The sequence below is a fragment of the Rhamphochromis sp. 'chilingali' genome (genome assembly GCF_963969265.1).
Source record: "Rhamphochromis sp. 'chilingali' genome assembly, chromosome: 3".
NCBI lineage: Eukaryota > Metazoa > Chordata > Actinopteri > Cichliformes > Cichlidae > Rhamphochromis > Rhamphochromis sp. 'chilingali'.
Genome location: NC_137931.1, coordinates 35,840,577 through 35,863,837, shown reverse-complemented (window position 1 = coordinate 35,863,837; position 23,261 = coordinate 35,840,577). Strand labels below are relative to the sequence as shown.

Sequence of the window (23,261 nt, the reverse complement as noted above, 5' to 3'; positions counted from 1 at the left end):
GACTAGTCTCTGCTTTTTAGTTCTTTTCATCATTTCATGTTTGAATTAAAATGAAATTCTTTTATTGGCAGTTGTTAGGCTGTCAGCTGAACGAGTCCTTGAAACAACCAAGCACACCCACCAGCAACTTAACCAGCACATCACACAGGGACAACCTATTAATGTCTGTGATAATGTTTAGAATGTAAAATCTAGTGTTTTTAAAGAAGGGGAATCTCATTTGCTTCTGCCGTGTCCTGTTTTACAGTAAAACCTGTGGATGTCACACGTTCGTGTTTGAATTCCTAAAAAACAAATTGTATAACCAAGGAAGGAAGGTCATGACTGCTGCATTCAAGTCAGCACAAACGTTTCCCACTCAGCAGAATGAGTTGGGTTCAGTCCAGAGCAGCAATGTCAGTCCTAACAGTGCGGAGCACGTGATCTGCCACTGCACAAGGGTAAAAATACAGACGCGAAGCTTCCTTAGGCCTTACGGATAATAAAGTCATTAAACACGACAGGCAATGAGTCAGAATAGTGATAATAATTTATTTATTCAGAGTCTTTGGCAGTGGAGAACAAACACCGAGGCTGAATTAATGGGAACATTTTCACGTGACGTTCAGTTTTTATCTGCGGTGGAGTGAAAGTGTGAAGGCTTCTGACATGTGTTGAAACAGACAAACAGATGGGCGTTTACGGCGTTAAATGAAATGAAGTATCCCGCCAGATTTATGACACTCTGACACAATTAGCATGTATGTTAGCAATGCTCCAGTCTGGTATACATGTGTGGCTTGAACTGTGTTACAAAAAGCATAGAAAAAGCAACAAAATTACAAAAAAGAAACTCATTTAGTGAAGAGGGAGCAAACTACTTCACGCGGCAGTTTGCACGCTCTCCCATATTCACATCCCATTGGCATCTGCTACCAACTGTCAAGTGCAACTCTGTAGTTCATATAATGAAGGGCAAAGAGGTACAAATACTTTCCATTTCAGTACGATACTCCGCTTTATCCTTTTTGTTCTTGTACAACTCGGGTTTTTTGTAGATCTGAGAGTCTCTCTAGATTAGAAAGAAGCTCAAACACTCTTTACACCCAAAACATTGGGCAGGTAAGGCAATTCAGCATTTGCAGAGGACTTGATAAAACCAAGTACTGGAACCAATCAGAATGCACAAAATGATGCATTCGTCACACAGCTCACAATATGGAGAAGAACACACACACGTAGCTGTCTGACAAGAGAAACCAAAGGCATCACAGCTTCTGTCAATTATTAATATCATTCAGAATACTGTTAGAGGTCCATTCATTCATTCTTTCACTGCTCCATCTTCTGTCTCTGCATTCAGCACTCTTGTATTAGGAGAAAGGTAAAGCTTGAGCTACATGTACGTCACAAGACATAAAGGAGTTCATTCAATATCAGAATACTGTTGGAGGTCAGGAGGTTGGTGCTCCGAATACATGTGCAAAAAATATCTGTTGTAGTAAAGAGTTCAGGCCACTTGGGGTCACTGTTTCACTCTGTCACAGGCATTAGCAGTTTAATCCACATCCAAGGTTCACGTTAAGGCTGGGCGAGGAATGGCACAGTTCGGGATGAGAGGGAAAGTCTGAAAGCCCGGAGGGTTCCACCCTGGATCCCAGAGAGCTCCTCATCCAATTATATGTCCACCCTCCGTCGTGTCTCGCCCTGGGTTAGTGGTGACACGGCAGGGTCACAACGTGACTTTGCTAAGTCTAAGCGAGAGGCTCGAGCGGTGCTGGGTCCGCGGGAGCGTGGAACTACATCGGCTACGCAGCTGCACGGGCCGGCCTGCCGAGCCCCGCACCCGCAGCAGGAAGTCAAAGTTTGCCGACGTGTTCATGGCGTAAAAAACGTTAGCGTTGTCTGGAATCACCAGTTCTGAAAGAAATTAAGAGCAGGATAAGAACCGGGTAAATTTTACAACCAGTGATACCATCTTCACACCAGTACAGAGGGCAGTGTGGTTCACAAAGCCTGAAAACAGCTGATTAGTGGAAAAAATAAATTAAAATTCTGACGTGCAAATCTTAAAGAATTGAGTTTTTATATGACTACTGCTAGCGAGCAATGTTAGCTTACGGTTAGCTTACGGTTCCCAAAGATTTTAAAGTCGATGTTTTACCTCTCTCCTCCGAGATGACCTGCACCAGCTCGTATCCTTCCTCCGGCTCCACCTCCAGGTTGTGCTTTGCCATTGCTCTAGCGATTACAGCTGGGGTCTTATCCTGATTGGTCAGCTGTTTGTGGGACAGATTAGATTAAGTTAGCTTTAACATAAACTGTGAAAATGTAAATCTTTAGCAGAAGCGTCAGTACTTATTCACCAGTATGCTCTTGTACAGATTTCCGTTGCCGTGTTCCAGACTGACTCTTATGATGCAGGCGTCCTGGGCCTGGGTGTTATAGGCGAGAGTCTGACTCGGGGAAGACAGGGGTGTGAGGGAGATGGAGCGTCGGTGCATACAGGAAGGCCCGGGGAAGGAGGGAGATGTAGGAATCACGGAGACGCTGGCTGTGGAGGAGTTTGTGTCCATAGAGTGGAGTGAAGTGCAGGAGGATGATTCTGATAGCTGGGGGTCACGATGAAAAACAACAATTATTTTCATTTTTCATTAAAATTATTATTAAGATTCATTATCATCTGACACAACTCCAACATTTACTTCATTTTGCATCTTGTGTCAAAAGAGTTAAATGTAGCTTATACGCTGGCCGGCCACTTGGCTCATTACACCTATTTAACCGTCCAATCAAAGAGACTTTGACTGTGGCGTGGTTGCAGGTGCCAGACACACTGCTCTCAATATTTCAGAAATATCTGATCTGCTGGGACTTTCCCACACAACCATCATTACAGCCAAGGTCTGCGGAAGAGCATCTCTGAATACACAATAGGTCCATGCTTGTTGTAGCAGATGGGCTACAGCAGCAGAAGACCACACTTGCGCCAATCCTGTCCGCTAAGAACAGGAGACTGAGGCTACAGTTCATACAGGGTCAGAATTAGGGCGCGAGGGAACGGGAGAGTCACGGATGCAGCAGCTGTGTGATGAACTGCGCGTTCATATCAACGCGGAACAAAATCTGAATAATGTTTCCAGCACCGTGTTGAATCTGTGCCATGAAGAACTGCACCAGTTCTGAAGGAAAATGCATACTTAATGAAGTGGCCAGTGAATGCTCAAAAATTAGAACATTTGTTAATTCTCATGTGCAACTTTATATGTGTAAAAATGTTAATCCAATAAAAAATTTAAATGGAATTGACTCGTTTTTAATAAAGTTGTGTACTTTTTTTTAAGTGCACAGCACTTCCTCCCAGTGGCTTTGTCACCCACCTTGTTTTGCTGGGAGTCGGAGGTGTGAGTCGGGGTGGCGAGTCCATCGCTGTCCGACGGACTGCCGGAGTCACTGGAGGACACGCTGACCGAGTCCATGCTCTCTCCGGAGCTGCCAGTAGGGGGCGAGCGTGGCGTCTCTCTGACTGGAGAACTGGCCGAATTACTGTCTGTTCCAAGAAAAAGCCTGAACAGAAAATGAAGCGAGCTGTTAGATGATAAAACATTAAAAAGTCCCTGCAGTTTCATTTCCTCATTCTACTCTGGACTTCACTTCAAATTTAAAAACAGCACTCGTCTTTATTAGCTTCGAAAAATGTCTCCTTTCTTAATGCACTTACAAGCTGAGCCTCTTCACCATGCTTTTCCGAGGTTTGGTTAAAGTCGGACTGCTGTCACCGAGACCTTCAATCTCACAAGACAAGGCATAGCTGCAAGAAAGAGTATTAACAGTGAACCTTCAAGCGGATGGTGGTTTCAAGAATAGCAGTGAGACAAAAAAAAGCGCTCAGAGAGCAAAACAACATGTAGAACAGATCAGTAGGAACTAAAGAAATGACTAAATCAGCAGGGAGAGACGATAAGAAAAGACAGAACAAAGCTGCTCTGGTGTATTTGTGGGGGAATGGATCCAGCAGACCATGACTCATGCACTAATTTGCTTATTATCACATGGATAACGGTGCAATGAAAATAAAAAAGGTATTCAGAGTAGAGTGTACCTTTCCTCCTCGCTGAGCTGAGGCTGGCCCTTAAACCAGCGCAGGAAAGCTGGGTCTGCAGTCAGACAGTAGCTGTTACAGGCCGACTGGAGCAGCTTGATCTGAGCGATCACCTCAAACTCCTGCAGAGGCACAAAGAAGGTTGCTCAGAGTAAACACCACGTGAGTAACTGTAATCACGTCAAAGGAGGCAGACTAAAGACTCACCCTGCGTCTCTTCTCAAAGTTGATCAGACCACCCTGCAGAAGACACAAAGAGCACGCCGTCAGAGCCGAGACATCACGCGCCAGCGACCGCTTACGCAAACAGCGTTCGGCGGACAGCTCCACAAACGCACCGACAAAATTCCTCACGCACTTATGGAAACTTAGGCCCATTTCTGACAGATAGACTTTCAAATGTTCAAACACTCGCACACACGATCAGCAGGTGCTCTTACCTCCACTAGGTCAGGCAGGGCCGTATCCAGCATGGTCAGGTCGGTGAGGAAAGTCCCCAGGTACGGTATCGTTCCCTGCATCGCTCCCTGTGGAGGAACGGTTCGATTATTCCGTGGGATGTTGCAGTAAAGTCACATCTTTATTTACACTTTGTTCTCTGCAGATGGCGATGATAATAACAATGGGAGCGTGGCACGTGGAGTAAGCAGAGCTGTGTGGCTTCACGATCTGCACAGGCTAGCAGTTAGTGTAGAGTACACCGCTTTGTTTGGCGTTTGTTTCTAAAGCTCGTTGTCAGCCGGCATTTGTCTTACCATTTCCTTCTGCAGCTGGAGCCTCTTGTGGGTGCGTTTCTGGTGCTCTTTGGCACAGCTCTCGAGACTGGCAAACTTTGACGTGCCTTCCTGTGGGGCAAACAAAAAAAATGGCTCCAATTCTGGTTCCAACCATGCGGCGAACAAGCAATTTTGGGATTTCGAGTAACAGATGGTTACTAAGCATTCCTAAACTGGATCAGATATGAAATGAACACACTCACCCTCATCAGTAGCTCTCTGCTGGTCAGGTAGTTGTTATGGTCCGAGAAAATGTCGGAGAGCTCCTCGAATGTCTGCACGCTGTCTCTGCAACAAGCGCAGATTCGCGTCAGCTAACGTGATGTGACATGGCAGGAAAACACGCGTGCAAAACACACCGAAGGATCTGCGAGATCTCGTTACTATCAAAACCAGCTGAGATCATCTGCAGAGACGAGAGTTCGGAGGCTTACTTGTGCACGCAGGCCCACACTCTCTTCAGTCTGTACAGAGGGTTGGACTGAAGTGCCGACACAATGGCTCGCAGAGATGAGAAGTTCTTCCGTATTCTGCACTCCTGTTAAAAGACGATCACAAGTCAGATAACATTCTTACTGATTCCAAGCGTTCGTGAGCGAATCTGTCTCTTCGGCCGACCTGCGCGATGTCTATCCAGCGCTGGATGACCCGTGCTCTGACGTGAGGCCTGAGCTGTCTGTGCTTCAGCACTGTGTTGACCACGCAGGCCGCGACAGCATTGAACTGCGTAATGGTGGCACGGATGGTGGGAGCGCTGTGCTTGTTGTCCTTCTTGTCCCTCTGAGACCAGACAGAGCCCAGACAATGATGGGGTACGACCTTTTTGAACAGCACCTAAAGCACCACCAAGAAAAGCCCCCCCCAAAGAGTACGATGTTAGTGAGGCGACGCAGAAGAAACGGGATGTAACCTTTCCCTCCTGTTTCCACATCATTTCCCTCCACTTACCGCATCCATGTAGGTCAGCTGCTCGGCCACCAGGTCGGCGTCAAACGACAGGAAGTCCTCCTGGACCTCAATCTCCGCTTCATCCTCTTCCCCCAGGCTATATGAATGGTTGCTGTGGAAACCAGCTGAAAATAAACAAAACAGGCACAGGAAATAAACGACACATCTAAGATAACGCATCGTTTCTCAGCGTCGGAGGAAGACATTTTAAAGGAGACCTGCTATGCTTTTTCCCATGAATACAGGAGGCAGTGATGTGAGCCGTTCTCAGCGTAAACACTGAATCCTCGTTAAATATGGTCAAAGTTTACAATACTGACGTCAGCATCATCTGCATGATATCACAGAGAGGCAATACTCATAATATGAACTCCACCCCACCCAAGTGCTCTTCAAATCCTCTGTTTGTGAGGGGTAGCCAATCAGAGGGAAGTTAGCTTAAAGGCAGCTTGTGCTGCTTGAAGGCCCAGCACAAGGTAAAGAAGGAATTTTAAAATTGTGAGTCATGCAAAGCTTAAAAAGATAAATAAATAAAAAGAAAATAGCAGTACCATCAGTGTCATCCATGCCGGCCTGAGCCTGCAGCTGTTCCAGCAGACCCTCTGCCTTTCTGAGAGCCTCTGAGCCTGGCAGAACCTTACGCAGGTAGTCCATCACCCTGTGGAGACAGGGGTAATCTGGAGGCTCCTGGAAGTCTTCGGGACACTGATCGAGCCAGGCACGCAGGATCGAAGCCAAGGTGCTGTGGAGAGAGCCGGGAAACCTTTTAGAGAGGTGGAAATCCAGGTGAGCGGGAACACTGATGCGCACGTCACACTGCAGCTCACTTTCTGATGGCGCCGGTGGTTTCAGAGCTGTGGCATCTGTCAGCGCCTTGCTCGTTTTCTTCCATGCTTCCATATCTGTCACAGAAAATAAGAAGACGACGCGTTTTAAAAATCGCCACAACAAACAGGCAGAGTATTATTTTTCAGTTCGGATCGTGTCATTTCAGCCTACTTGTCGAGCAGCTGCTGCAGTACGGTTTGCGTGCACGCGAAGGCTCTGTAGGTGGAGAGGAAGATGGACGTGTAGGTGAGGTCGTTGTCTCCGAACGCCGTGAGCAAAGTCTCCACCAGTCGCTCCAGCGTTCCAGCACGGATACTTCGGATTTTGCAGGTCTCCAGCTGGCTCACCGTGTGGCCAGGAGGCAGGCGATCCCCTTCCGCCTAAACAAGAAACATGCGAATTATGACAAATTTAAGCAAAAACCACCAGAAACCTATTCTACAGCCGTGGGTAAGTCTACCGCAGGGACACAGTGATTCATAACAAATCCACAAATGTTTCTTTAACTTGTCACCCATCTGCCTTATACATTTTTAAACTGTTGCATTTCTGCAGTTGGCTGGTGCTTGTAATGCATTTAATACATTTAAGTAAAGGGTCGAGAGGAACTCTGAAAGAAATGGAAACAAACAACGAGGGCTCGAAACATCAGGGGGATGAAGGAAACAGTACGGTGACCTATATTTAATTTGGATTTCTCCAGATGTGTCCGACTATTGTGTCTACAGGGAAAACAGAACGGGTGGTTGCAAAACAGCAGGGGAGAGAGAGAAGAGAGAGTAAGGGGTGGCACAAGACCCAGAGAGAGAGAGAGACCTTGGTGAAGTTAGCACGCTACAACAGGAAACGCTCCAATCTGCTTTTAATCACAGCGAAGCCCCTCCTCCACCATCCCTCCAGACAGAGAGGAGGATGGCGGCACAGTCGACTTCTCCCCTCCGATAACAGCACGGAGCACACAAAAAGTCTGATTATTTATCTGTCCGAGGCGATCCACGGCACCGCCACAATGAGCACAACTGCACACACACACGCACACACACACACACACACGCCTCAAACTGTGCAGACTGGAGCTGCTTTTGTTCTCGTACAGCTGACTGTTTATAGTAAATATACTCATCTCATTGGGAGCTCGCTCTTTGTTCTGCACAAAACACCCATGTTGTTTTAATCAGCTCTAATTGGGCTTACACCACTGTCAATACATCCAGGCAGTGTTGGAGGCTCGCAGCAGATATCAGATTCTTCTTTATGCGCCAGCTCTCATCCCTTATGTCAGCCACACAGTTCCAAAGAAGCTAACAAACACAATATCCTGAAGATCCTTTAGCATTTTCTGGGAAAACTCACCAGAGAAACTATGAAACTAAGAGAAACAATGCTCCTAATTGCCCCGTCTGTGCAGTATAATGATGCACTGCATAACATCTTATTACGGATACATAAACAGCTCTGTGGGGGAAACGGCAATGCCTTATATTCACTGAAAAAATGCACAACTGTGGGAAACTATGTCACACCAGCATTCTGCAAAACAGGGGAACGTGCTGGCTTTGTTGGCAGCTCGGAAAGTCAGGAAATCACATGCTTTGGCTAAACGGTCCAGCTCTGGTGAAGCTGTTCGTTTTCAGCAGGCAGCTCAAAGGTGTTGTCTCCACTGGGAGATTTATAGCTCAAACGTTAAAACAATAGGAGCCTCGGTAGAGCACAATGCCCCGAGAGAAGACAATACAGATTAGGTTTGCCATTTTTAAGGTCAGCAGTCTGAACACAGATAACTGGACTGCCTTAAACAAAAAAAGCCATCTGGACACGATAAAATCTAATCCGGACATTGTTTGCTTTAAAAACATTCACTTTTTTCCCTCTACAGCAGCTGAGAGTGCAGAAAGGAGTCTGAACTTTTAACGTTTGAAGGTTTGGAGCTCAGCTCCTCGTCAGGGCCTACTCACCCCCAGCCATCTCGCTCCCTTGTTGGCCGCCTGCTGAATCTGGACCCTCTTCAGCGTCACGTTGTAGACTGCTCCGTCCTCTACTTCCTCCCCCCAGTCCTGCACTGAGCTCTGAAAGAAGATATCGGTGGAAATATTAGAAAGATCGAGACAGACGCGCTGCAGAGCTGACCAACACAAGTCTAACTTCAGTAGTTTAACAAGAAAGGAAAATGATTTTTGTGTATGAGAAAATTAGAGGGAACGGAAAAACGCACACACAAACAACTCCAGTGCTTAAAAAACTAAGAAGAAGAAGTGAAGTGCAGTAAAACATCAAGAATGACCAACTCCCCAACCCCCATCCCTGCAGCCTGCCAGGCCTCCCTCCCTCCTCCTCTCTGTCTCTACTCCCTCTTTTATTCCCAATCCATGTCTTTCATGATGTCTTGGTGTCTCTGGAGCTGAAGTCAGAGCTGGACAGCTTTACCCGAGCTCACCCAAGTTGTAGATAAGAGCCAGAATGGGCCAAGTCCAGAATAAACACCTCCACAGTAATATTTACATTGCTTCCCCCCCCCCTATGAACATATGAGTTTGTCGGTTTGTCTGCTTCTACAAGTCGGCGGCGCTTGATTACAAATCAGTGTCGCAACCACACCGAGACTAAAAGGATCCACCGAGTCGAAAGCGCTGCGTCTGCTGCTGGTTGTAAATCAATGACGGCAGCAGAGTGCATAAACAAACAGAGGGAGCAGAGAGGAATCAAAACCCCAAACTGCTGCTCAGATATCGCATCCAGACAGAGGCCGAGGCCGGCTCAGACACCAACACATGGAGACGGAGACGAAAACAGAAGGAGCGGACAGCCATCGAAGGATAAGGTGCCTATAAACAGCACACAGGCAAAATCTCAGCCAAGTCCTCACACAAAGGCAACGGACGCCAAGATTACTCGTCCCCATAAAGTCCACACAGACGGGCCGCCGGCAAAGAGATCAAGGGCCAAATTCACCATTAGCAAGTTCAATGGTCAGTCCTGGAGACCAGTGGCGCTCAGCCATTACTCGGCAGTGTTTGGATTCGAACAGAAACACGTGAGGGGCAGATATTCAAAGAAAGCCAAAAACAAAAAGATGTGATTTTAACCGACTCTGACAGATGAAACCAGCCAACGCGCCTGCGTTACTGCAAGTCAGAGGATCTGAAACATGTCTGCACGCCCGTCCCATGCTGCTGTTCTCCATCTTGTCCTATGGTCAGCAACATGTTTCTCTCCCTTTCTCTTTTTTGGCTGCTGCCCGCTGGCTGGCACAGAGACAGATAAATACATCAGTGTATGAGTCATGCAGTCCACACACTCCCAAAACAATAGCGGGAGGTCCCTGTGCTGGCTGGCCGGGCTGCTGAGTTCACAGTCTGCACACACAGACTGCTTTCTGAAAGGTGGACAGATTTTTTTTTTTTTAAAAAAAGCTACACTCTCTTTGTGTATCAAGTTTGCTTTTTGTTGTTGTTTTCCCAATGCAAATGCAAATGAAAGCAGCCAGTAACATAAGTGAATATGTTATCCAAGCATCCAAAAAACGGAGTTCTCAGAGAGCAGGAGGTGAGCTCTTTACACCGCACTACCTGGGATCCTTCAAAAATCTGCACAAACATTACTCTCTCTCTGCAAATAATTCTAATCTGCACATCAGCCCATCAGCTGGTTGGGAAGAATAACGGAGATAAGGAGAGTGGCGCTGATCTGTTCGCCTGGACCCAGCTGCACGGGCTGTGATGGCCCCGGGGCCTCGCCTTTTGCTCCCCCTCTGCTTTTTGCTGTGGAGCCCATAAAAAACCCACGAAGAAGTTTGGATCTACAGCATCAGGTGAGGACATTTCTCAGCATTATCCACTGAACCGAACTCCTCCACGTACAGGTTCGAGCTCACCGCGACATCTTTACGCAGCAGTAAAAACAACCCTCACCACCACCCCCGCCCTCTCCCCCTCACTCAGTTATCCGCTACTTTCCCAAGCCTACAAACACTCACCCCCTTTTCCACTCTAACCCCCCCACTCTGACCACAAACAACAGACACTGCGAGTCTGCGCTTGGATTTTTACCATCTTAGTTTTCCAGGCGAACTTCATAGTGAGCGCTTCTCTCATGATCTGAAGTCAGCATCAGAGATCGACGTTTCTCCCGCACGTACACAAGAAGATGCGCTCCTTTCAAAATAAACTGCGATCCGCAAACGTTCACTGCGCTCTTTTCCAAACTCCAAGCCCTCCTCTGTCAACAGGCGCTCGACTCTCCGCTGAATGAGCAGACTCCTCCTTCCTGCACTCGCAGCAGCCCCATTTAAACTCCTCCCCCGAGCTCTTTCTCCAACTTCCATCAGACTGACATCAGCGCACACGCAGGGCTGGGACTCGAGCGTGCAAAATATTCCACATGCATAAATGTCCTTCCTCCGAAATTCATAAAAACATTGACTCAAAAAACAATAATAACGTGTTTGTAGTATAACCTGGCAATGGCGTGTCCAGCGGGGTGGCCTGGGGGGGCACAGGCCACCCCCCCAACCAGACTGGCCACCCCAGGTGCCACCCCAAAGGCAAAACAATAAAATTCAATCAAATATCAAATGTCCGATTATGTTTTCACGGTGACGCTCAGATATCCGAGTGTAAGTGAATGCAGCATCGGCTTCTGCGCTATGTGCATCACGTTAGCAAAGGTAGGAGAGCCAAGCACGAAAGACGTCACTGCAGGAAACAATTTTTCGGTGAAAGAAAATGAGGACAGAATAAATGTCCCGGTAAGTAATATTAAGTTTGTTGAGTTTAGTAAACTTCGGCGAAATTAGAATACCAAGGAAAAAAATAACACTTAAAGAATTATTGCATCCGTGGAATATTTCAGACAGTATGCTACAGAGGGCAGCTAACATAAGAGTTATGAGTTATAAAATGTAATCTAAGTCGTAACATTGCTGTATGGAGCTGCAGATTTGGTTGCAGGTTAACATAGCTGGACTGGCCATCGGGCTTATTTGACTTATTTTTTATTTTTTTTGTAACGGCATGAACAATGAGAGGTGGTGGATTGGCCAGATGCAGGTCGATGTGTAGAAATAACTCCGTTGTTTGGTGGTGGCTATGGCGGGGCTTCCACAGAGGCAGCAGGTGGATGAGGGAAGGGGAGGCAGGAGGAGAGCCCCGAGGCAGCCGCCAGTCCGAGTGTAAGGTGAACTGAACTTCAGGTAAGAAGTTATGACCTGCAGTCTATCTGGGTCAGATATGAACTAAGTTTAGGTGGAGTTTATTTTCGTTGTGCTGACTTTTTACTGTCAGTTGCAATAACTCATACTGCGTTCTAGCCAGCTTGGAGTTTTTATACAGCTGTTCGGTTGCTATGATGTTACTGATAGTGAACTTTATTTTATTCATAAGGTTAGTTAGTAGAGTTGCCAACGGCTCCTTAAAAAAATGGAATGGTCCCTCAATCAGAGAAAATATTACACGTTTCGTATTGAGCTGAGAAGAGACGCAGTTTGTCCCGAACTTCAGCTAGAATGGAAAAAGACACAAAGCTGGATTTATTCTGTCTTTACGCTGCACAGCTGCCTCTTCTCTCCCCCTCCCTCTCCTGTTGCTACTTCAATCATGAAACTGATCGATGATCAGCTGATCGGCTTTTCTCTCTTGTTTGTTTATCGCCCACTTTGCGCCAGAAAGACGAAACCAGCAGATGTTGCGCTAAACAACAGCAGCACGTTTAAGTTTGATCGGCTGTTGTTAGAATTTATTTAATATTAATTTCTAGTATCAGCTGATGTTTGCTGGAGCCACAGCTGTAAAGCTGCTGGTCATGATGTCGGTTTGGATATCTGGTGAGAGGGAAACGTGAAGACCACCCACCAGGATCCTTTTTTATGTAGCTGACAGCTGGTAACTGTGCAGGGGCGGGTCTAGCAAAGTTTTGCCAGGGGGCCAGGTAGGGCATTAACAGGGAAAGGGGGCACAAAGAAATACTTTTCTTTCTTATTCTCATTTAAAATATCTAGCTTTTATTAAATAATTATCTAAATCTTACAACCAAAGTTTTTATCTGACGTAAAATGTATAGAAATCATACATATACCAAAAAGACTGTACATCACTGTCACAACAGGGTTTGTTTTCATTCAAAGGCTTTATGGCTTTAATACCTGGTGGGTCGGTCTGTAGTCAAAATGCCCGATTTTCTGTCCCAGTCCAGCCCTGCAGGTTATACTGGCAGTGTCACCATGCCAGCTGACTGTATTTCATCATCAGCCAGTGCTGTTCTTTATACATCAATATTACCAAAGTTTACCATGAGGCAGCATAGAAAGTATTTACTTGCTTTCAGGTTTTATTCAAATATTAGTCTTTTCAGTTGTTTCTCCACTTTTTTCCTGTTTCAAAATCAAACACCAGTTTGTGAGAAGATTATCTTCTTTTTTTAACAGGCAGATAAAGTTTTGCATTGGCATTGGCTAATTTGTCAATTGTTTGCTACAAATGTTCGTATTTTAATATTCAAAAATGTTTTTGCCCAAAACATATGTGCAGTATATGTCAGTAAAAATACTATGCAAATATTGCTGTCCTTGAATGCTGAGTAAACACTGACAAAGCACTGATTGTATCTCTTGTACTTTATCAACGCAGTATCTAAAAACTTTGCACCGTAGTGGTTAAAATCTCATTCTAATAAGAGTTAAAAGTGCATTTGGTTATTAGGTTTATAGGATTATTGAATTATGGTTAAGGGTTGGTAGAATTTTTTTTTTAAACATTATCTGCCAATTAAATCTGCCACCCTTCTCCAAATCTGTGCCCCTACCTGGCCCTAAAAAAAAATGAATCCTAAAATGAAGGGGCAGCCAGTGAAGTGAAGCTAAAATAGGGAAATGTGCTCAAACTTTCAAGTGACAGTTAAAAGATGAGCTGCAGCAGTTTGCATCCTCTGTAGATAAGTAAAGTATGAAGCACTGACCCTAATATAAAGCGCATTACAGTAATCCAGCCGACTGCTAACAAAGACCATAAATAATTCACTTAAAGTTTATTTTTTAAACACCTGTTATGGTGGATTTGGGTTTTTTGCGGTTTGTTGCAGTCAGGGTGGATATCCTGTACTCTAACACATTCAGGGTTTTCTTTGGTTGATGATGAAACACACCAGCTTTATGGATACAGTTCACCGGTCCGATTACGAACATAAGCACCACCCATGTGGAGAAAAAGTGAAAACACTTTCCTTTATGCTTTGAATTACCCATGCAAATGGCAATTTTCCCATTTTCATCCTAATTGGAGTCATAATTCTTAGTCAAATGGGACACTTTAATAAGCAAATCATTGCAGGAGAATGGAGAAAGCTATAAAACTACAATTTCCTTTCCATATGGGCAGTTAAAATGAAGATTATTGCTATAATGCATTAACATACAGATGTTGTTTAAGAGGATGAAGTGATGGACTGTAGGCCCTTCTTGTATGAAGCAGCTGCAGCCTCGCAGTCCCTGCGTGGGACAATACAAGGAAGGCTTCAGATGGCGTCACCGCTACTGTGCATTGTCAGTAACCGGAGAGGAGAACAGGCCGAGTGTGTGAGAATGGATAACTCTGTTCCACTGTGTCTACACACGTACTCAAACAGCCCACTTTTGTGAATAAACAGGAGGATGTGAATCGAGTGGCTGCGTTGTGAGGGCTCTTTTGGTGTATTGTAAACAAATATGAAAAAATGAGCCACCTGTGACTCATTTACATGCGCTAAAATGCTAAATTGGTGATCCAATAGTCACAAGGCCTTATCCAGAGGGGACACTGGAAGCCTTATGATGCTAACTGTCTTCTGAAGCAGTGGGAGGTAGATCTGTGGTGGTCCCCTTTTCAAAATTGTGTGTTTTTTGTGTATAGATGCGTAATCACCCAACCCACCTCCCTGGCTCCCAAACGTCACCCTCTTCGTCACTGGCTCCCACTGTCGTCCACGGTGCACCCCACTCACAGACACACACACAGCACTGCACTGTAGCTCCACCCAGCTTTGCCAGGAGTACAACTGAGTTGGTGGTTCTCCATGTGCGGTAACCGCACAGGATTGGCTTTTCTTCTAGCTGAATCTTCATCGTGCTGCACATCTGGCTGCTGTCCAGTTCCCAGGCCCAGTCTTAGGAACTCTGGGAAGCCCAGAGTGCCAGTGGGAAGGTTGTGACCCCACACGACCTCTAGCTCAGCCCCTTGGGGATTGGAGTGTTGGTCTCACAGTGGGAGTGATGTCATCCCTCAGTGTAAACAAGACGTCTGATGAGCGTGACAGCTGCTGTCTGATGGACGAGTCGATGAGCGTGCTCATCTTTCAGTTTGCTTCCATTGGGCCCATTAAAGTCTGCTCTGAGCTCTAAAGTAGATTTAGACTGCAGATTTCAGTAAATTCAGAGCTGCTTCTGGTTTCAGTCAATCCCAGCTCTGAAGGACAAATCCAAGAGGAAACAGCCTGACATTTGGGAAAATCCACCTTCTGTAAGAAGGTACACCAGATTCGAGCCAGCAGGTCAGCTGACTTTAAAGAATGAAATGAAGCTTATCACACTTTCAATTAATTCATGAACCACAGACTGTAAATAAAAGATGAACTTCCAGGACTGAAAGTAGAGCTGCAATCTTTAGAAAGGCCAGCAGGGGGCGACTCATCTGTCTGCAAAAAAGAAGTCCAACTGTAGAAGCAAAACAATCAAACACTGAGCTGACCCGTGATCTCAGTAAACTCTGTCCTGATTGGTTTATGGTCTTGGTCAGCTGCTGGGTTGAAATATTATTAATTTGTGTCCATTTTGTAAATTATGGTCCAGAAAAGAGTCAATCATGTGAAGTATGTCTCAGAGTAGATCAAAACAGACCGTTTGTTTTATATGTTATAATATTAGGAAAATATAGTTGGATGAAACAAAGGTTCTTTTAATCGTGCACAGCGGTGCATCTTATTTGCTTCATTCATTATTAAATATAGTAAATCAGAATTAAATTCTGTGGAGGAGAGGTGCAATACTGTAACACAATGCTACAGGGTAAATACGTCTTTATACACTGTATAAAAAAAATGTTTTTCCATCCTTGCATGTATACGCGTGCACAGCTCCGTAAATCTAACTCAGCTTCATGCATCTCTCTAGAAAGCCAAAGTTTATCATGTTTCTCTGTCTGAACACTGCACACTAAACTCCGACACAGTCGTCCAGGCAAATCCTCATTCCAAGTTTTCCGCTCTGTTGAAAAACTAATGACGTAATTACACTTAGGAAAGCCCTTGACAAGGGAAGGCCATTTTTTGAATGATGGATTACAGCCATTATTGGGCTTCCCGAGTACTCTCTTCCCTTTGTTCCTTGGTCAGAATAGCTACAGCAGAGACAGAGAGGGGACAAAAACAGGAGGAGCACCGCTTGCACTGTTATTACACCACAGCAGGGAAAAAACGCACATTCCAGGAAATCTCCCGCTTCCTGCCTCCAGCCTCTCGACTCCACCGAGGCTGGTGTCCTCATACCTGACTGGCTGTGGAGCCACTCTGTCCTGGAGAATGGTCATAAAGGAAAGGAGAGGAAAGGAAAGGATAGGAAAGGAGACGGGAGGTGATTTAGTACTTAACATGAACAGATTACGTGAGAGACTCACGTCAGCTAGGAATGTCAGCACAGAAAAAACAGAAACCGCTAACACACAGGGGACAAAATTAGGAGGGTCTTGGGTGGCATGTGCAACGTCTCTGTGTTTACACGTTAGATAAGAAGGTCACGTATCAGAGAAAGTGTAGTACACTTTGGAGATTAACTTGAAATGGCACTATCTGTGCTGTGAGAGGGAGAGACCGAGGCAGGCGGGGGAAGAGTTCACGGCACAGTCAGAAACCGAGAAGATCCACACTTGTGGAAAGACAGGCGCGATACAGCTGGACCAGCTCATGCTGGCATGCAGAGAGAAAGTCATTCCGTCATGTAGGCCGGAAAGAGACGTCCCTCTCTTTCTCCCGCGTAAACAGCAGACAGGAGATTCATCGCAGTGAGAGGAGTATCAGCTGTGATCCTGCCGTGGAAAGTCTCTGCGTCAAGTCCAAAAATTTGGGAGGATCTTTCCCGGTACTGCATCGGAACCAGATGTTGCTCAGAATGTCGTCCATTTCTCTTTTGCGCGCACAGTCACTTAATCACACTTGCCTTTCACTGTGTGTTTGTGTGTGGTTGGTGGGTTTGTGTTTGTGTTTGTGTTTCCAAAGCATGCTTCCCAGCAGAGGGCAGAGTTCATAAACTGCTGTGTTTATCCAGAGTCAGCAGAGGCTCAAGTCACCCCGGGGCAGAGGGAAAAAAACAAGAGGGCTGGATTTATGGGTCAGGATGATCTGCTATAACTTCATAAAAAGCTGAAATGACAGAATCAAAGCAGCTTAAATGGGTCGTTTAGGAGCAATGAAGCAGTGGCAATGCCCCCAGTCAGCACATGTGTTCATGTGACGGGGTTTTAATGATGTGGCACATCAGCAGGAGATGGTCAGGGAATCCAGCAAAAACAATAGATAATAGGCATAAAGACTGTCAGGTCATCTCTCATGAAAACACACAGCTGCACGCAGCTTTTCTTCTGTTTCTCCCTCACTCAGCTCAGCCTTTGTTCAGGCGGCCACATTAAACGCTCCTCTCCTCGCTCCTTCCCACTCTCCCCTCCTCTGATGTCACGTCTCTGCTCCCCTCAGATCTATTGTCCCGGCTGTTGTTGAGCTAGCTCTCTCTTTCTCTCTCTGCCTCTGGACGGGTGACATCATTAGTTTCCAGTAAAGTCCAGAGCTGCAGACAAGAGACCCCCCACACCTCCTCCTCCACCTCCTCCTCCACACTTCACATACAAACCAAACTAATACAGCTTTCAGCTAAAACTGTTTTTCAGTCCAGGCTTGTTATCATCAAAGCTACCAAATAATGTTTAACGAATGCAAAATTTGGGGGCACATGGTTTTTCTCAGCCTGCATACGGGCTCAGTTGGACCGTTACACAGAAGCTGGATAATCCGATTTCTGGTGACTCAGATACCACGATGCTTGCTAAGGTGATTTCAGGTGTCTCTGTGTTTAAAAGAGTAAGACAAGTCATGGTAAACCCTCCCCTCTGTAGCCCCCAACTGTGACCACCCCCTCCCAGATCTAAGCCCTGCTAAGCCCTGAATGAATCGGTCTGGACTGGCTTGGTTGGGCTGTCTGACCCTCTGCTAATGAGAGCAGGACCATCTGTTGCTCAGCCAATAATACATGCGACTCTGAAAGCATCACGTGTGCAAAACAAAGCAACACAAACACACCAAAGTGCAGCAGCCAACAAACCAAAACGACAGCAGCGTGCTGTTTCCACTTGTTTTTTATGCACTTCCCCGTAGCAACAAAAACACACTCCTTGCATTTCATTTCTGCTGCTCAGATTAATTCTGAGCATTATTATGCACATCCACGGGTTTTTTCATAGGAAATGAAACTGCAGGAGATGCACAAAAAGCAAACATTAGCTGCTCCGAGGCACAGAAACGGCGCATTCACGTCACCGGTGATACTATACCATTGACCGAAATGTAGCAATATGTTTACTCTGCCAGAGAGCGAACACTGTGAAAACCATGGTTCCTTAGCATATAGTTTTCATGTTATTTATTATCCACTGTAAGGTCAGCACAGTTATTGCAGTCAGTAATCTGCTGGTATAAAATCTGTGAGTGCTGGCCAATCATATTAGAGCTGGAAACCAACAAGCCCCAGCTTTACTAAAACTGGGCACACACACACACACACAATGCCAGCTTGATCCCAGTCACGGGTCCTGCTAATGCTGCATGTCCTGCCTGAGCGGGAAAAGGAGTAGAGAATTTTGTGTGTGTTTAACACACACACACACACACACACACACACACACACACGCCAGGTATTCATATCTTGTGGGGACATCTAATTGACGTAATTTTCTTAGCCCCTTGCCTTAAACCTAACAATGAAAAATTTATTCCTGACCCTAACCCTAAATCTAACTATAACCCAATTGTAACCCTGTCACTAAAACCACATTTTGAGTCTCAAAAATGTTTTCAAACTCGTAGGGACCAGGATTTTGGTCCCCACAAGTATAGTAAGCTTCCAATTTTTGGTCCCCACACACACACACACACACACACACACACACACACACACACCGCTCACACACACCGCTGCCAAAGCATTGAAAACAAACTAAATGAAAGCCGGTGCTGCCTCATATTAACCCACTTTTAGCACAGCAGTCAGCACCATGCACCCTTACAGCTACCATATGGTGTGATGAGTTTCTGCCCCAGTTGAGCAGGCTGCTCCTGGGGTGTTGTTGCCCTGGGATGGACATTTGGGTGACAGAAGCAATGCCTTTAGTATTGACTTTTCACACGAGTCCTATTATGTGACTTAATTAGGTCGAAGTTAACAATACGGACCTCTACAGAGCTGCAGGCGACTAGACAACTTGACTCGCAGCACGTGTAAACAACATTCGTCGTGGCTGACTGACTGAAAACGGCGGCCGAGGTCCGCATTTAGGAGAAAAGAGAAGTCAGTGTAGTGTCAGAAAGTTACTGAACTGTGCTGCTGAAGAGGATATGGTCCTGTTTTTGTGTAAATTCAGAAAGAAAGAGGTCAAAAGGCATAAAAACTAGTTTCATCCGGACGAACAAATCACCTAAATGTCGAAATCATTGTCAAGTCATCAAAACAAATGACAAGTAAGAGGCAGAACTGGAAGACTGGAAATACTGAGACGTCACGGAGCATCAGCACTAAACGTGCACTTCTCTCTCCAAAGAAGTCGAGAAAGAGGAAGCAGGAGCGCTAACTCAGCTTTCTGCCTTTCTTTCAATGGAAAACACAGCATCATCAAAACTGCCTGCTCTTGTTTTTCCTGTATAAAGTCACTTCTGTGTTTCCAGCTTATGGCCAGCTGAGGTTATTGAACTGCCCTGCAGGTTACTGTAAGCCATCCGCTGATATTCCCAGTGCCGGAGCTCTTATTGATGGGCCTGCTGCTTAATTAAACTGCCTAATCAGTGAGTAAGAGGAGGGTGCAAAGGACACTACAGACCACAAAATGAAGACAACATTTCTATCGAGTCCTTCATTCCTACTTGCCACTAACCCTCCAATGTTGAATTTTATGTAACAAAAAACATGCATTTTATTATCGAGTTCATTTTTTTATGTGCACATTCCAGTCGTAAGTTTAACTGTCAGTGAACCTTTGATACTGACTGCCTCCTCAGCACTCCTCCCTCATCTCTGACTTGAACTGTGGACCTGACAGCTGTCTGCAACAGGCTGAGTACTGCAGTCACTAACTTTATGACTGATATGGTTTCATAACCATGTGTAACTGGGTACAAAGCAAACTAAGAATAGAAGCACTCGGTGCAGGTTATCCTACATGACTAAAAGGAATTTCTTGGAGTTGCTGCAAGTAGCTGCACCACAAATACTTTTCTTTACCTTACATAATTTTATGGAAAGACTATTCCAAGCATGTGGACAATCGCAGCTCTGTAAAAACAGTCAAACAGATAAGCATCTGACAGCAGAGCCGATGTATGTAACCTGAGCATTCAGAGGAGGTCTGTGGGCTAACCTCCAGCATCCTTACCCCTTCAAACAATCGCAGGAAACAGCGCTGTGTGATGGGGCAACATGACAGCCAGGATGTCAGACAAGCACTGAGGAGGATGGTCTTCAGGCACCACTGTGTCACACTCGTCTCCTCTGAATGTGAATTATAACTACAAATACATCACTGCACTGTGTTAGATGCTCAGTTTACCAATAAAAGAGCAATCACAGTGAATCCAGCAGAACCGTGTGTTTCCCTCCTCGTGTTCTTTTTCCTTTGCAAAACCTAAACCTGCAGAACCAACGCTGCACACACTCAAATTGAATTTGAGTGTGTAGCAGCTAATGCAGCCTCCCATAGACATGTGGACTTGCTCAAGAGAAGAAGAAAGAGAACGCTGCGCTAATTTTAAAAGAACGACGTTACCCACCCCTGTACAATTCTGGGCCCACACACAATTAGCATCCTTCTCCGCTAAGCATGGCAGAGATTCCTGCGAACTGAGTCAGCTGACTTCCTGCCTGCTCTCTGCACACACGAATGGAATAAAAGAAATCATATGGCTCTTTTTACACTTTCCAAATCTTATCGGACTAAATAGAAGAAATCATGATAGCAAAAAGAGTAATTTCATACAGTTTGTTTACACTCGCAAAAATGTTTCCACGAATTTCTTCTCCAGTGACTGTGATGGGTTTTGAATTGCTCATTGGATCAGTTTCCAGCACTTGTTGAATGCTGTAGCAACAAATGTTTGGCCCCTCCACCACTCAGTGATCTTCCTAGCAGCTTAGATTGAACTCTTGTGTACTTTTTTTTTCATAAACTCTTAAACAGGCAGGAAACAGACAGAAACCCTCTGAGGAGTCAGCATCTGATGTGCTTACATAGCATCCTCGGGTTCTCAGACTGAGCCTCACAGTCCCGACATTCACTTTTAAATTTGTAGGTGTCATCGCGGTGGCTTTGTCGATCTTTAATATACTGTTTCTGTTCTTACACCCAGATTTTTTTCAGTTGTCAGAGTTTTCGTTTTCAAACGTCTGCACATCTCTCTGCTTTTCAAAGTTTTCACTGCTCGTGCTTTATCCTCATGGAGTTATTAAGTTTCAGTTATTTTGCAATAAATGTATTTTAGGTTAAAAAATCCGGCTTCTGGGAGATTTTATTCTTTCTTCCTCTTATTGTTTTTATTAAAGGACGTTTCATCGGGTTGGTTTTCAGACCTCAGTTTCTCTCCTCTACAAGCCAATAAGTGCCTATGCGCTGTCTGAAAACACCAAACATACTTTCACTTCAGCATTAATACCACAAGTAAGTGTGTGCATCAAAAAAAATAGCCACAGCTTAGCTGGAATAAGCCGCTGCTAATTTTCTGGCAGTCATGCTGTTTTGGGAAATGAGAAACACCAAAGATGAATAAAAATAGAGCTGAATAGAAGAATAAATTTAACAAAAGCAAAATCCAACACATTATGGCTCCTGTATGTGTGTGTGACAAGACACACTCACAGAACGACCAGTAAGGGGTCGTTCGAATGAATGAGAATTACTGCGTTTCATAAGAGGTCAGCCGGACACCCGTCTGTGTCACCAAAGGTTACCGTCGTGTTTGCGTTATTTCACTATGAGCTGTCAGATTATTGCATAAAACTTACTCAAGTAGAGGCCAAATAGAGGAATCATATGACAGACGGCAAAACATTAACCAAGCGATTTCTTGGATTAATATATGGAGAAAATTAAAGGTGTGTTTCATGTGGTTTTTGTTGTGTAGACAGCTGGATGCAGGATGTGTACATGTTAGCTGTCCCTGTGTAACATCTGCAGATTTTCCTTCCCTATGCTTCTCCTCAACTTTCTCAAGATCACCATCCGACAAACAGAAGTGGCAAACATCACCTGTATCTTTGCTCCTCAGTGCGTATCTTTAATGTTTATAATTCCAAGCTTCTTTTCTCAGTGTCGTTTTTTTCTCTCTTCTCTGGCTCCCAAACTTTTCCATTTACATTTCCAAAAACTCAGCATTTGACAGCACGTACACACACACATACTTCAGCACCTCACACATTCCCAAACAACAGAAGGCCTTCATACGAAGGCCAGCAGCTGCCAGATTGTTTAAGGAGACTGGAAATGTCTGTGCTTCCCAGAAATACAAATAGATTTCGTGCAAACAAAAGAGTTGATAGATATGATTATTCTCTGACTGACCCAGTGTCGCGGGCTGCTCTCCGGGGAGCGAGGCTGGTACCTCTGCAGGGCAACCCCTCCCTCCCCCTCCAGTAGTAAGGTGCAGTCCAGGTCGGGGTAGTGGTGATGGTAGGAGCCTGTAGGCCAGGGTAGGAAGGTGGCCAGAGGGTAGTGAGAGATCATGCTGATCGCCTGCATCAGCGACAGGGGTGACGAGGATAGCAGATCATACTCTAGCTTGGACGGCAGGGTGGATGGAAACGTCTGCGTCTGCAGCCTTTACGAACTGTGACGAGGTAAAGGGTTTCCTTCAGGATGATCTTATGTCAGATTTGCCCTCCTCTCTTCTCAGTAAGGTTGCAAACTGGTCTTGGCTTCAGCTCAGAGGTGTGACTGATGAGAAATGCCCACTCAAGTTGTCCACCTCAGTCTTCTCCCTTCCTGTTTCTTCTGTTTTTTTCCTCCCCTCTCAGCGCTCAAGGAACTCCGTTTGCCAACAGCTCTCAGCCACATGAGTGATTAAAGTCTATTGTCTCTCTCTCTCTTTCTTTCCTTGCCCCTTACATTCATCAGAGCTAAAAGGGGAGGAGTTATGACCTAGTGGCCCTGCCCCCCTCCTACGAAAACTACACACTAAAAGCAGAAAAGGACAGTGAAGATAGAGACTTAAAGTGTGTCTAACATATTGGTCCTGAGGACTCTCCAAAGGTTCCTCAATAAATCCTCAGAGTTTTGAGAAATGACCGTGTTTTAATCTAAGCTTAAAATCTTCCTTTCTTAATGTTCTCGTCTTTGGGTTATAAAAGTCCTTAAAGTCTAATA

The 23,261-nt window shown here is 45.3% G+C and overlaps 1 protein-coding gene across 3 annotated transcripts; it reads right to left on the bottom strand.

Annotated features, from left to right (window-relative positions):
* Nucleotides 1–517: 517 nt before the first annotated feature.
* On the bottom strand, nt 518–22,952 carry rgl1 (ral guanine nucleotide dissociation stimulator-like 1). 3 transcript variants are annotated; one of them, XM_080877418.1, is made up of 18 exons: nt 22,461–22,952; nt 8,589–8,699; nt 6,805–7,013; nt 6,633–6,707; nt 6,357–6,547; nt 5,806–5,930; nt 5,476–5,691; nt 5,292–5,395; nt 5,061–5,145; nt 4,837–4,926; nt 4,522–4,608; nt 4,289–4,321; nt 4,082–4,203; nt 3,701–3,790; nt 3,360–3,546; nt 2,346–2,591; nt 2,144–2,258; nt 518–1,899 (listed from the first exon to the last, which is right to left on the bottom strand). In XM_080877418.1, exons 1-18 carry the CDS (start codon nt 22,635–22,637, stop codon nt 1,712–1,714), a joined length of 2,451 nt encoding a protein of 816 aa, XP_080733544.1. In that variant the 5' UTR covers nt 22,638–22,952; the 3' UTR covers nt 518–1,711. The 3 variants fall into 3 exon arrangements, with proteins under 3 accessions (XP_080733544.1, XP_080733545.1, XP_080733546.1); XM_080877419.1 differs by lacking the exon at nt 22,461–22,952 and adding an exon at nt 10,680–10,890; XM_080877420.1 differs by lacking the exon at nt 22,461–22,952 and adding an exon at nt 9,583–10,490.
* Between the last annotated feature and the right edge of the window lie 309 nt (nt 22,953–23,261).

Excerpts from the sequence above, each read along its gene's own strand:
- rgl1 (XM_080877418.1), bottom strand. The coding sequence starts at position 22,637 with ATGCAGGCGATCAGCATGATCTCTCACTACCCTCTGGCCACCTTCCTA. Across the intron at positions 7,014-8,588 it reads AGGGAGCGAGATGGCTGGGG|GCGGAAGGGGATCGCCTGCC; the intron begins GTGAGTAGGCCC and ends TTTCTTGTTTAG. Across the intron at positions 5,931-6,356 it reads CGGCATGGATGACACTGATG|CTGGTTTCCACAGCAACCAT; the intron begins GTACTGCTATTT and ends GTTTATTTTCAG.